Source organism: Rutidosis leptorrhynchoides, chromosome 10, assembly GCF_046630445.1.
Source record: "Rutidosis leptorrhynchoides isolate AG116_Rl617_1_P2 chromosome 10, CSIRO_AGI_Rlap_v1, whole genome shotgun sequence".
NCBI classification, from domain to species: Eukaryota; Viridiplantae; Streptophyta; class Magnoliopsida; order Asterales; family Asteraceae; genus Rutidosis; species Rutidosis leptorrhynchoides.
Window position 1 is genome coordinate 334,693,162 of NC_092342.1, and position 13,924 is coordinate 334,707,085.

The 13,924-nt window shown below is 33.3% G+C and overlaps 1 protein-coding gene and 1 long non-coding RNA gene across 2 annotated transcripts; one reads left to right on the forward strand and one right to left on the reverse strand.

The window, feature by feature from the left end:
* Positions 1–8,247: 8,247 nt before the first annotated feature.
* Positions 8,248–8,802, reverse strand: LOC139871371 (uncharacterized). Its single transcript, XM_071859089.1, has one exon. The coding sequence runs from the start codon at positions 8,800–8,802 to the stop codon at positions 8,248–8,250; it is 555 nt and encodes a 184-aa protein (XP_071715190.1).
* A 3,836-nt stretch (positions 8,803–12,638) lies between these two features.
* Positions 12,639–13,769, forward strand: LOC139873500 (uncharacterized). Its single transcript, XR_011767360.1, has 3 exons — positions 12,639–12,770; positions 13,335–13,514; positions 13,694–13,769. It is a non-coding gene; the product is annotated as an uncharacterized lncRNA (long non-coding RNA).
* The last annotated feature ends 155 nt before the right edge of the window (positions 13,770–13,924 follow it).

The window sequence follows — 13,924 nt, forward strand, 5'->3', positions numbered from 1 at the left end:
GACTATTTAATTAGTCCAATTTTAATAAGTTTATGACCCATATAAATGTAAGACAAATGCCCATTTATTAGAGGGAACATACTAGCATTTTTATTAACCATAATCACAATTGTTGCATGGGATCCCAACATAAGCACCAACTTTAGACAACCATTAATCAAAAAGCAAAAGTTTGTCCCCCTTGTCCCCCCTAAACCCCACGGCCACCACCACCATACTACCCCATCACCTCCTATAAATACCATGCTAATTCCTCACATTTTACACTTGATTTCATTCACAAATTACACACACTTACTCTCTAATTCTCTCTCTAGTCTTTCTCACTCTACAAAAAGTGTAAGTTTTAAATTTTATTTCTCTTCTTCTTCCCTTCATATCCACGACATCATCATCATCATTTAAAGGATCTAGCTTTTTAGCTTTTGATCTTGTTATATCTTGTAGATTCAAACTTGGGTTTGAATCCTTCAAGAACATGAAAGATTCAAGCTTTCTAGCTTTGAATCTTCATTTACTTGTTAAATCTAGCTTATGATTTCTTTATTTGGTTATAAAGATCAAAACTTGTGTTTATGATCTTCATGTAACTTGAAGATCCAGTCTTTTGCTTTAAGGATCTTTAAGAACACTAAAGATCCAAGCTTTCTAGCTTAGAGTTTCATTATTTTGTTAAAGATCTTAGCTTTTTAGCTTATGGTCTCATTACTTTCATTAGATCTTAACTTTCTAGCTTATGATCTCATTAATCTTGTAAAGATCCAAGCTTTCTAGCTTAGGGTTTTCTTAATACTTGAGATCTAAGTTATTATTGTAGATCTCTTTACTTGGAACCTTTTTGTATTTGTTGTGATGATAAAGATCAAGTCTTCATCATCACATATGATGGAGATGCATAAACTTAAGGATAAAGGTTGAAGCTTTATTGGATTTATGCAATAAAGAGGCAATCTTGATGTTCAAAACTTGTAGAATGATAGATTTTACTCTTAGTTGTGTGTTGATGGTTGAAACTTGGTCAAAGTGATGCTAAAACATCAACGAGTTGTACACTTGAAGCTTACATGCATCAAGGATGAGAACCATGATGAGCATCAAGCACCCAGAAACCCACTGGAGCACTTGTTTACTGTTTTTCAGGGTCTGATCAGACTCCTGTGTAGCGACCCGACAAAATCATCATTGACGGCGCCGTCTATTTAGGTCCCGTCACGTGGTCATAAGTATTTAAAACAATGTTTGACCAAAATATGTCGCATTCATTTCAAATGTATGGATGTTTCAAGTTTACAAAAGTAGTTCAACGACTAGTTATATTACAACTTTTAAAGTACAAATGAAACCTATGCGACACAATTTAAAGTAAGTCAAAAGACGTTCCATGTATGCATGTATACTCGACATCCAATCAAGTATCAAAAATAGAGTGCAGAAGCATGTATCACTTAGCATTCTAGGACTTGAGAAAAATATATAGAAAAACTGTCAACGAAAAACGTTAGTGAAATCATAGGTGTATTAGTAAACGTATGTATTTGAACCACATGATTTAGTATAAGTTGATTATCCAAATCGTTTGCATTCCAAAGATGTTGTTTGTATCACGAGCACCCAATTAACAAGGCTTAACTGAATGTTACCTCTGAATCCATAGTGTTAGAACATACACTATACTGATAAAATTATATTTCATTCGCTAACGGTAGCGAACCGTCCGAATGAGGGTTCGTCAAACATGTATGGCCACACAACATAATTACTCGCTTACACCCTACAAGTGTAACTAATGATAATTGAATTGAGGATTTTTGTTCTAACTCGTACGTGGAATGTTTATTTTCGTACTTATGTTCAATGTATAAAAGTATAAATCGTTTATGTTTTCTCATCCCAAGTATAAGTATAAAAGAGTAAAAGTGGGACTATGATCTCACCTTGATTGCACGAATATAAATGTACTTCACAAAGTAACGTGTTCAAGAACGAATGCTACTCTTGACCTAAACAAATAGGTTGTATCAATATCAGTAAACACGGTCGGTCAAAGTGTTCAATTAGTCTTATGGCTCGTTACGACTCGATTATATAGCATGTGAATCAAATTGTCAAGTTTCATGCAAGATATAAATATAAAAGCATGGTAGAACGATTGCCTAAACATTTGGTTAAGTCTGACTAAAAGTCAAACTTGGTCAAAGTCAAAGTCAACAAAAAAGTCAACACGTTCAGGTCGGGTCTCGAACAATTTTTTTGAGTTTCATAATCATATATGAGCATGTTAGAACAAGTTACATGTTAATCGGAGTTGCGGTTAAGCGGGAATGAATTTGTGAAAACAAGACAAAACTGATTTGGGCCTGGGGAGTGCGCGGCGCGCATTACAACGTGGAACCAGGCCAGGTACCAGTCCAGGGGTTAAGCATTTGCACCTCTACATATGCGTGGCGCGCTCAAGGTTTCGCAACGCGCTTTACTGGAAAAGTGTTGTTTGCTGAATCTTTGTTAAGTCTCGAACCAAACCTCAATTTAACATAACTCATGAACCGAAAACATTCAAAATGCATGCCATACATCGTTGGAAAGGTAATTTAACAAGGAATACAACTAAACACAATTCATCAACCAAAATCATCATTTACAATAATCAAATCCAAGTTGAAAGCTCATTAAATGATCACCATAAATGCTTTCAAGTTCATAAATGCACTTTGATGATTCGGGAACTAAATGCACACATATGATATGCTGTTTCGTAGGTAATTACGCATTCAATACAACTAAACACTCACAATACAACATTACAAAGCATTCAATGCATCAAAAGTTCATTTTACTTCTATCAAACCCTAACTCAAATCATAAATTTAACAATTATGTTTATGAAGCTTTTTCATGTCAACCTACACACCAAATTGAAGCTAGTGATGCTAGTAACACATTTAATACATGCACTTAACATCTAGCAACATTTAAGCAACTAAATCTCAAGATCAAACACATCCATTTCAAGTTTAAGCTAGTTACATCAAAATGACAAGAACAAGCATACAAATCATATATGCATGTTAGACTTGAGCTATAGACACTAATTAACACTTTTTATAAGTTAAAAACATCAAGAACAAAGAATCTAATGATTTTAGAAAATTACCCAAACTAGATGAAATCAGTATGGAATTGAAGAGAAAGATGCAAGGATTCCAAATATGTAATTTGTTTTTATGTTGGCTTGCTAGATCGAAAATGGATGATGAATCTTTGTAGTTGGGATTTGAGAGAAAAGTGGAAGTATTAAGATGAAGATGGGAGGTGAATGAATGGTGGGACGTGGGTTTGACAAGTTCACTAGTCACCACTTTTCCCACTTGAAAACATTAGTCCCTCGAGTTTAAAAGCGAGTGCGTGAATTACTAAACGATATATTTTAAAAACGCGTATTAACGGAAGATGTTATAATTATATAACGGACTTTAAAATAATTAAACGGAAAATAAACGGAAAAAGATGGGATGTTACATCCTGGACTTCTGGAAAATTAATTTTCAAATAATTCGTTTCGATTAGATAACTTTTCAATTAGGCCTCGCCTAAATCCGATATACATTTTAGGATTTATAGCCTTCCGAAAGTCACTACGCCTTTGTAACGACGTGCTGAAAATTCTGACCTACTCTCACTTAAACCGTAGCCACGGTCAAACGAAGACGAGTTAGGTTCTGAAAATTGGACAGAAGTTAGAGGACTCACATACGGAGCCTTGGCCACTGACCACGTGTCTTTTCGTTTTGTATAGAGGTCGTAGCAGCTGTCCGAAATCAGCCTTTTGTTTCGATCTCTTTTCTTTTTGAAAACTTACTTTATCTTTTGCGAATGATGATGACGATGATGATGTCTAGGACTTTACTTACGTACTTTTAAACCTTTTGGGACAACATACTGACTTAGTGACCTTTGACTTAGGTTTACGACCTTTCGGACCGACTTACTACCTGCATACTTTTCATATCGACTTTTACTGCTTATTCAATGTGAGTTATAGCTTCCCTTTTTACTTTACTATTTTTGGGACTGAGAATACATGCGCTTTTTATGTTTTTACATACTAGACACGAGTACTTAAACTTTACATATGTGTGGATGATATAACGGCACAAAGATTCCCCTTAGCACGGTAACGTTTAATCATTGGTTTTTGAACCGGTGAACGCGAATATTAGATATGGATCCATAGGGTTTGACATCTCCACTCGGGCTAGTCGCGCTAGCATTTAACGGGTGTTTGATACTTCGAGGACATACGCACTCGCCAAGTGTACTTTTAGGGGTTATTACTATTACGTTAAGTTAGTTACCGGGTGCCCACGGATAAGCATATACTTTTCATACTGTTTTGGAATATGAAATCTCGTGGTCTACATTACATTACTGAATACAAACTATAGCTCACCAACATTCGTGTTGACTTTTAAGCGTGTATTTCTCAGGTGCTTAGACGTTATTGCTTCCGCTTTTAGACTTGCTGTCTTGGTATTTTAAACTTGTTGTTACAGACTCGCTGTGTTAGACTTCCGCTGCATAACTTAGAGATGTCTCAATCATGGAACTTTTATCTTGCATTCACAACTTATGTTATTTGAATAATGGCTTGTAAACGACCTTCGTGTCACGTTATCTGTTGTAAAACGTTATCCTTTTTTAATGCAAAACTTGTTTAAAACAGCATGTAGTATTGTACCGTGTAATGGACCTGTTGTTGACGATTCGTACATGATGGTTTTGTACGGGGCGTCACAGCGTCAGATTCTGATGCCGCGTTAGAGGCGTCAGGGGCGTCAGATTATGCCAGTTCGTCTGACGCGTATAGATCTGACGTCGCGTTAAAATTAGTCTTATGATTATGATCCCGTATTTTTATTGCAAAATTTATGGAACTATTCGGATCTTGAGATCGGGATTTCTAGCGAATCGTTGACTTTTAGGTATCAATAACCGATCAATGAATGCCGGATTAGAACGATATCTAAAGTTGTTTTTCAACTTGATGAATTTTTGGGACTGATTTAGATGAGAGAAAACGTCTGGAGAGGTGATTAGGGTGATTAGGAGATTCACCCTCAAATGACAACATCGTTTCCATTATATACTCATCCAGGCCTTCTGTCGGTCGACAGGCCCTATTGTTTGTCGACTGACTTACTTGTCGATCGACGTCTTTTCTAACATCTAACTTGAATTGTTGATACAAACTCGGGACTTTTATACATCAACAAAAATGATTAAAAAGACCATTCAAGCTTTCGTTGATGATATTAACATTGAAGAACCCTTGTTGAGCAAACAACCTAATTCTGATCTCGTTTAGGTTTAGGTTCTGAAACATGTACACAATGAAACACTTAAAAGTTAAAACTTGTATCCTATGTATTATGTCTTAAAACGTCTTCTTTATTTATCGTTTAATATATCTACTACTCCCTCATCTCAAATCTATTGTCCCTAGATAAAAATTACATAGTTTAAGAAAAAGTGACTTACACATGTACTTTTCAATTAATCAGTCTTACTCCTTAGTTTTTACCCACTTTTTGTCTTATATATATATATATATATATATATATATATATATATATATATATATATATATATATATATATATATATATATATATATATATATATATATAAAGTAGAGGCATAAAAGAACTTTTTCACATTATTTTTTATTTAGGTAAGTGAACAATTAATTTTTAACTTCCCAAAAGGAAATACTAGACTATATAATTGGAACGGGGAGAGTAAATTAATTTATCGTGAGTGTTTATGACTAATAGTATGTGATCCGTGGTTGCACGGGACACTATTTAAATACGCGATGTAGCGGAATTTTTTTGGGTTTTCAACTAGTGATACCAGTGAATAGTGTACATTTTTTTTTTGCGTGACACTATTGAAATAAGCCAACACATAGAAAAATTTTCTGAGGATTTAACCGGTGAGACCCACCAATCCTAGATCCTCCACTCTCAGTCAATGACACTTTATTGTTTGAATTTGCATTTTAATATTGATTATATATTTATAATCAGTTGTATAAAAAACATTTTATTAGTATATATTAATAGTGTTTGAAGTTTGACTGTATTACTTGTCAACGCAATAATTAAATAATCAATTTAAAGTGTTTAGTAAATCATATTGTTTGATGACTAACAAGTAATTTGGGAAATTAAAGTGAAAAAATAAAAATTGATTATCATATTTTGTTATAGTAACAACTAACAATTAGGGATGGCAATGATCATCCGATCCGATGGAGATCCATCCGATCCGATCCGCTTAAAGCGGATATTGATGATCTAAATGGATGAATATTGGATATGGATATGGATATAGATGTTTTTTGGATCGGATATGGATGACAATTTGTAATCCATGGATGAGCCCGATTTCACCCGAAATGCTTAAAATTATATACATATAATATATAAATATAGATATATCGTTATAATTACTCTCAATTATATATTATATTTCATTATATATATATATATATATATATATATATATATATATATATATATATATATATATATATATATATATATATATATATATACATATTCCGTTCACTTTTTATTACATTAAATTTCAATACGTCCAAGTCTTAACGTTGGGATTTTTTTCTACAAAGCTAATTGATATTTCGATCAACGTACCAGTAAAGGTGATCATATTCTTATATGTATGATGTTTATTTGTTGTTATCATATCGTATATATGTAAATATACACACAAGTTATAACATATTAGTTAGTTAAGTGTTATCGAGCTTTTAGGTATATACATTATGACTTATTTTTAAGTAATTTTATAACAAGCGATGACTTTAACTAGAATTAAGTTGGAAAAAAAATTAGAGATGACTTATCCAATGGATATCCATTAACCCGAATAATCCATCGGATATGGATATGGATGGATGAAACTTTGGTTAACGGATATGGATATGGATATGGATATGGATGGAACTTTGGTTAATGGATATGGATGTGGATATGGCGTAATCCGATCCATATCCGATCCATTGCCATTCCTACTAACAATTGACCAGTTTTTCATTTTCATGTTTTTAATCTTTTAAATTGAAATTGGTTCGAATAAACAAAAGATACTAAAAAGTTTGAATTCACTCAATGGTGTCTTTCGCACATCGCGTTGCGGGACAATGGGGGAGGGGTTTTACTGCCCATGCCCTCAAATTGGGCCGGGCTTCCTCTTGTGAACAGTTGAGGACGGATTATGAAACTGCGGTAGATGAATAAGTGAGTGGTTAAATTCATCTGAATGATCTCTTTCTATAGTTAAAAAAAAGGTTTGAATTCACATTCTAGCTTAACTCACCAAACACTACTATTTAGTTATTTACAATTTAATACCATAATCATCAATTAAGTATGTTTATAGCAAGGTTGAAGAATCGGAACTCGGGGAGTTCTTGGTGGGATCATTTCTTAGAGTTCTTGGAGAACTCAGGGAGCTTTCAACGGTTGACTTTCACTGACTTTTGGGATAATTTTTATGATACCCGAGATTTAACCGAGATTTGACAAATTTAACCAAGATTTGACCGATTTGACAGAGATTTTGACTGATTTTTGGCCGAGAAACTCAATTTATCGGTCGTTAACCGATTAAACCGGTCGTTGACTCATTTTTTGACCGATTCCAAAACGAGAACTCGACAGCAACTCCAAAACGATTTCTCGACGAGAACTCGGCCTTCCAAATTTTGCAACCTTTGTTTATACTATCTAAGTGAAACTTAAGCTGAATCTATTAGTTGAATAGCTCATCTCGCGTAGCTAGGTCAAGTGTCATAATATTTTAGTTAATTATCTAAACAATTCATTTTTGCCCTTTTTCAATTAATAATTTTTTTTTAAAAAGCAAGCATATTTTATTACAACAAATGAGTTACAATAGATACATTAAGATAGACACGAAGAATCCTCAACGAGGAACACGAACGAATGAAATCCAAACGTAAAAAATACTAGTTGCTAAGATTGCAACACACCACTAACATAACAATGGGACAAAGATGCCAATCAAAATTCTTCTTTGTGTATCGCCGCAAAATCCACTCGAACGAGACCACTTGAATCTCACTAAATAAAACCGGACCCAATTCCACTTTGTTCTTAAATACCTTTGAATTTCTAGCTCTCCAAAGCAAATAACATACACACTAACATAAAGCTTGCCAAATTATTTTTTTCCCATCGGAAGCGTATGACCCGAACGTACCACAGAATATATCCCCATAGTTGAAATTACCCGAAGAGTATCCCCACCAATTTAACACCTTCCCCCAAATATCCTTTGCAAAACGACACGAGAATAAGACATGTTCAACCGATTCTAAATCATCATCGTATATTGGACATCTAGTAGAGTGAAGATCAATACCACGTTTGTCCAATTCAAGCCTTACCGGAATGCGCCCTCTTCTAGCCTGCCACACAAAAACCTTAACCTTTTGAGGAACCAATGGATTTTTAATGGTTTCGATAGGCACTGTATCCCTCGGAAGCACTACAGCATCAATTAAATCCACCAACTTTTGAACCGTAAAAATCCCGTTAGCATCCAGCACCCATTTCCAACTATCCGTAGCAGATTCGTCAACAGAAACAGAGTCAAGAGTCGACAGCAGATCACGGAATTCAGTACCAGTTCTGCCGGAAGGTTCCCGACACCAGTCCCATCGGCAAACCGCACCTGCAGCGCTGCTTTCTAACATGTCACTGACCGAAGCTGATTTGTTTTGTTTTAACCTGTAGAGCCTCTTGAACCTATTTTTAAATGAAGTAGACCCAACCCAAATGTCTTCCCAAAAAAGAGTGTCCGCACCATTACCAATAATCTTCGCTAATGAATTAAAGAAAGGAACCCCCAAATGACGTACTTTCCTCCAATGCAAATGTTAGACCAAAGACTAGATGTCGGAAGACGGGCGGACCCATCATCCAACACTAGCCCCCCGTTAGTGAAATGTCCCGTTCTTATTGATTAAAAACGTTCCATATTAATTGATTTCGTTGCGAGGTTTTGACCTCTATATGAGACGTTTTTCAAAGACTGCATTCATTTTAAAACAAACCATAACCTTTATTTCATCAATAAAGGTTTAAAAAGCTTTACGTAGATTATCAAATAATGATAATCTAAAATATCCTGTTTACACACGACCATTACATAATGGTTTACAATACAAATATGTTACAACAAAATAAGTTTCTTGAATGCAGTTTTTACACAATATCATACAAGCATGGACTCCAAATCTCGTCCTTATTTAAGTATGCGACAGCGGAAGCTCTTATTAATCACCTGAGAATAAACATGCTTAAAACGTCAACAAAAATGTTGGTGAGTTATAGGTTTAACCTATATATATCAAATCGTAACAATAGACCACAAGATTTCATATTTCAATACACATCCCATACATAGAGATAAAGATCATTCATATGGTGAACACCTGGTAACCGACATTAACAAGATGCATATATAAGAATATCCCCATCATTCCGGGACACCCTTCGGATATGATATAAATTTCGAAGTACTAAAGCATCCGGTACTTTGGATGAGGTTTGTTAAGCCCAATAGATCTATCTTTAGGATTCGCGTCAATTAGGGTGTCTGTTCCCTAATTCTTAGATTACCAGACTTAATAAAAAGGGGCATATTCGATTTCGATAATTCAACCATAGAATGTAGTTTCACGTACTTGTGTCTATTTTTTAAATCATTTATAAAACCTGCATGTATTCTCATCCCAAAAATATTAGATTTTAAAAGTGGGACTATAACTCACTTTCACAGATTTTTACTTCGTCGAGAAGTAAGACTTGGCCACTGTTGATTCACGAACCTATAACAATATATACATGTATATTAAAGTATGTTCAAAATATATTTACAACACTTTTAATATATTTTGATGTTTTAAGTTTATTAAGTCAGCTGTCCTCGTTAGTAACCTACAACTAGTTGTCCACAGTTAGATGTACAGAAATAAATCGATAAATATTATCTTGAATCAATCCACGACCCAGTGTATACGTATCTTAGTATTGATCACAACTCAAACTATATATATTTTGGAATCAACCTTAACCCTGTATAGCTAACTCCAACATTCACATATAGAGTGTCTATGGTTGTTCCGAAATATATATAGATGTGTCGACATGATAGGTCAAAATATTGTATACGTGTCTATGGTATCTCAAGATTACACAATATACAATACAAGTTGATTAAGTTATGGTTGGAATAGATTTGTTACCAATTTTCACGTAGCTAAAATGAGAAAAATTATCCAATCTTGTTTTACCCATAACTTCTTCATTTTAAATCCGTTTTGAGTGAATCAAATTGCTATGGTTTCATATTGAACTCTATTTTATGAATCTAAACAGAAAAAGTATAGGTTTATAGTCGGAAAAATAAGTTACAAGTCGTTTTTGTAAAGGTAGTCATTTCAGTCGAAAGAACGACGTCTAGATGACCATTTTAGAAAACATACTTCCACTTTGAGTTTAACCATAATTTTTGGATATAGTTTCATGTTCATAATAAAAATCATTTTCTCAGAATAACAAAGTTTATCATAGTTTTTAATTAACTAACCCAAAACAGCCCGCGGTGTTACTACGACGGCGTAAATCCGGTTTTACAGTGTTTTTCGTGTTTCCAGGTTTTAAATCATTAAGTTAGCATATCATATAGATATAGAACATGTGTTTAGTTAATTTTAAAAGTCAAGTTAGAAGGATTAACTTTTGTTTGCGAACAAGTTTAGAATTAACTAAACTATGTTCTAGTGATTACGAGTTTAAACCTTCGAATAAGATAGTTTTATATATATGAATCGAATGATGTTATGAACATCATTACTACCTCAAGTTTAGTAGGTAAACCTACTGGAAGTGACAAGAAATGATCTAGCTTCAAAGGATCTTGGATGGCTTGAAAGTTCTTGAAGTAGGATCATGACACAAAAACAAGTTCAAGTAAGATTTTTACTCGAATTAAGATAGTGTATAGTTATAGAAATTGAATCAAAGTTTAAATATGAATATGACCTTGAATAAGAAAGATAACCTACTGTATATAACAAAGGTTTCTTGATCTTAGATGATTACTTGGAATGGATTAGAAAGCTTGGAAGTAAATTAGTAAACTTGAAGGGATTTTTGAAGTGTTCTTGAAGTGTTCTTCCTATGATGATTATAGCTTGATGCTTGAAGTGATTTTTGATGAAGACGATGATTAACTACTGGAAAAATACGTTCATAATAGTGTGTGTGTGTTGAGAGAGAATTAGAAAGAGAATTGAAAGTGAAATGGAGTGAATGATGAGTGGTAATTGGTGAGTGGTGAGTGGGGTTAAAAGGAGTTCTAGTTAGTTGACTAGCTCATGGTAGAAGTTAAAATTGATTAGTCATACATGACATAATCAAGAGTGGAATCCCATGCTAGTTCCTATTGGTATATACCCATAGTAAGTACGTTTTGAAGCTGTGTATAATACGGGTAAGAATACGACTAGAATTCTTGATGAAAGAAAAGAATGGGAAAGTAACTGTAACCATTTTCGTTAAGTATGAGTGTTTTGATATATGTCTTGAAGTCTTCCAAAAGTATTTTAATACATCTAAATACACTACATGTATATACATTTTAACTGAGTCGTTAAGTCATCGTTAGTCGTTACATGTAAATGTTGTTTTGAAACCTTTAAGTTAACGATCTCAATTAATGTTGTTAACCCATTGTTTATTATATCTAATGAGATGTTAAATTATTATATTATCATGATATTATGATATATTAATATATCTTAATATGATATATATACATTTAAATGTCGTTACAACGATAATCGTTACATATATGTCTCGTTTCGAAATCCTTAAGTTAGTAGTCTTGTTTATATGTATATAACTCATTGTTAATATACTTATGGAGATACTTACTTATCATAATCTCATGTTAACCATATGTATATCCATATATATATCGTCATGTCATTTTTACAAGTTTTAACGTTCGTGAATCGCCGGTCAACTTGGGTGGTCAATTGTCTATATGAAACATATTTCAATTAATCAAGTCTTAACAAGTTTGATTGCTTAACATGTTGGAAACATTTAATCATGTAAATATCAATCTCAATTAATATATATAAACATGGAAAAGTTCGGGTCACTACAGTTAGCGGCATAAATACTTCGAATTACGTGAACCCACAAAGTGTTGGTTTCGGTTTAAACCTCCACCACCACTTATAAAGAAGAGACAAATTTTTGCCATTTCAATTAATTTAGAAGCATAAAATGATTTAACTTGGATAAATTAAAGATGTACATATTGCATATCTGAACTAATATAAAATAAAATGATGTAAGGTTAGATTATATTACTTCATTGCTTTTAAAAAAAAAAAAAAAAAAATTACTCCATAACAATTTTTTTTTATTACTCCATACTACTACTATTTATGGAAATATAAATAGAATGGGCTAGCTAGGTTATGCGTTGGGCTTCAAATAACAAAAACAAAGCCCAAACCTAAAAAACAAGTCAGTCAGCTACTCAGCCAGCCTTAAAACAAAAAGGGGATTTGAAGAACCCTAGTAACGCTGTGCGGCTGTCTATCATTCTATCAGGTTCACTTTCTATAGCTCTTCAACCATGGTAATTCATCTCTTCTTTTCTAATTGGTTGTAAATTTGTATTCCGATCTCTAAACATTATGATTTCTCGTTAGTATGTATGTACAGATATGAACTGGAAGTTGAAAAATGTTAATTTTGAATGATGATCTGTTTAGTTAATCGCTGATTAGGGTATACTAATTGTATTTTAATTCTTATTGTTTTGAATTTAGTATTAATTGTTGCTTGATTTTAGTAAGTGATAATTGCAATGAGCTGCTTGTTCATCTTATTAGAGGTTTATGTTGTCGTAATACATCATCTAATTTAATATTTTTATTCCATATAGGAGGTGGTTATTGTAATTTGAAATTTACATAAAAAATAGAATAAATTTTAGAGCTTTCAAATCAATAGTTATGTTTTTTGCTAACTATGGTTGTTAGTCATATGTTTTGTTTTTTAAATTTTTTTATTATAATTGTTTTAATATAATTCTGTGCTTCTGTTTTGCATTTAATGTTAGAAGTTCTAAGTTTTGAATAGATGTGTTGAAAGTGTATATGATTAGCTCTTCACAAAGTACGATTTTTTGTTTATGCAGGTGAACGTTCCGAAGACCAAGAAGACTTACTGCAAGAACAAGGAATGCAAAAAGCATACACTTCATAAGGTGACACAATATAAGAAGGGGAAAGATAGTTTGGCTGCTCAAGGAAAACGTCGTTATGACAGGAAGCAATCTGGTTATGGTGGACAGACAAAGCCCGTCTTTCACAAGAAGGTTAAACTTTAACTTTCCCCTTTGAAAAGTTTAGTTGATTAATTGATCATTGAATGCATGTAAAATAGTGTTAATTTGGTCAGTTATTTCACTTTTATAGAACTGATCACTTATAAAAAAATACACGAGTACATTTTATTGGCATTTCTTAATATTATTTATATGATGATATGATTTAGGCCAAAACGTCAAAGAAGATTGTGCTAAGGTTGCAATGCCAAAGCTGCAAGCATATGTCGCAGCACCCTATCAAGGTCAGTTTCGAACCGTTGGGTATATTCTTGATGCTTATAATTTTGGTTACTAATTATTCGTGTTGCTTTTTGTGCAGAGATGCAAGCATTTTGAAATTGGTGGAGACAAGAAGGGCAAGGGAACTTCTCTGTTTTAAGCAGATTTGTGTAACCTTG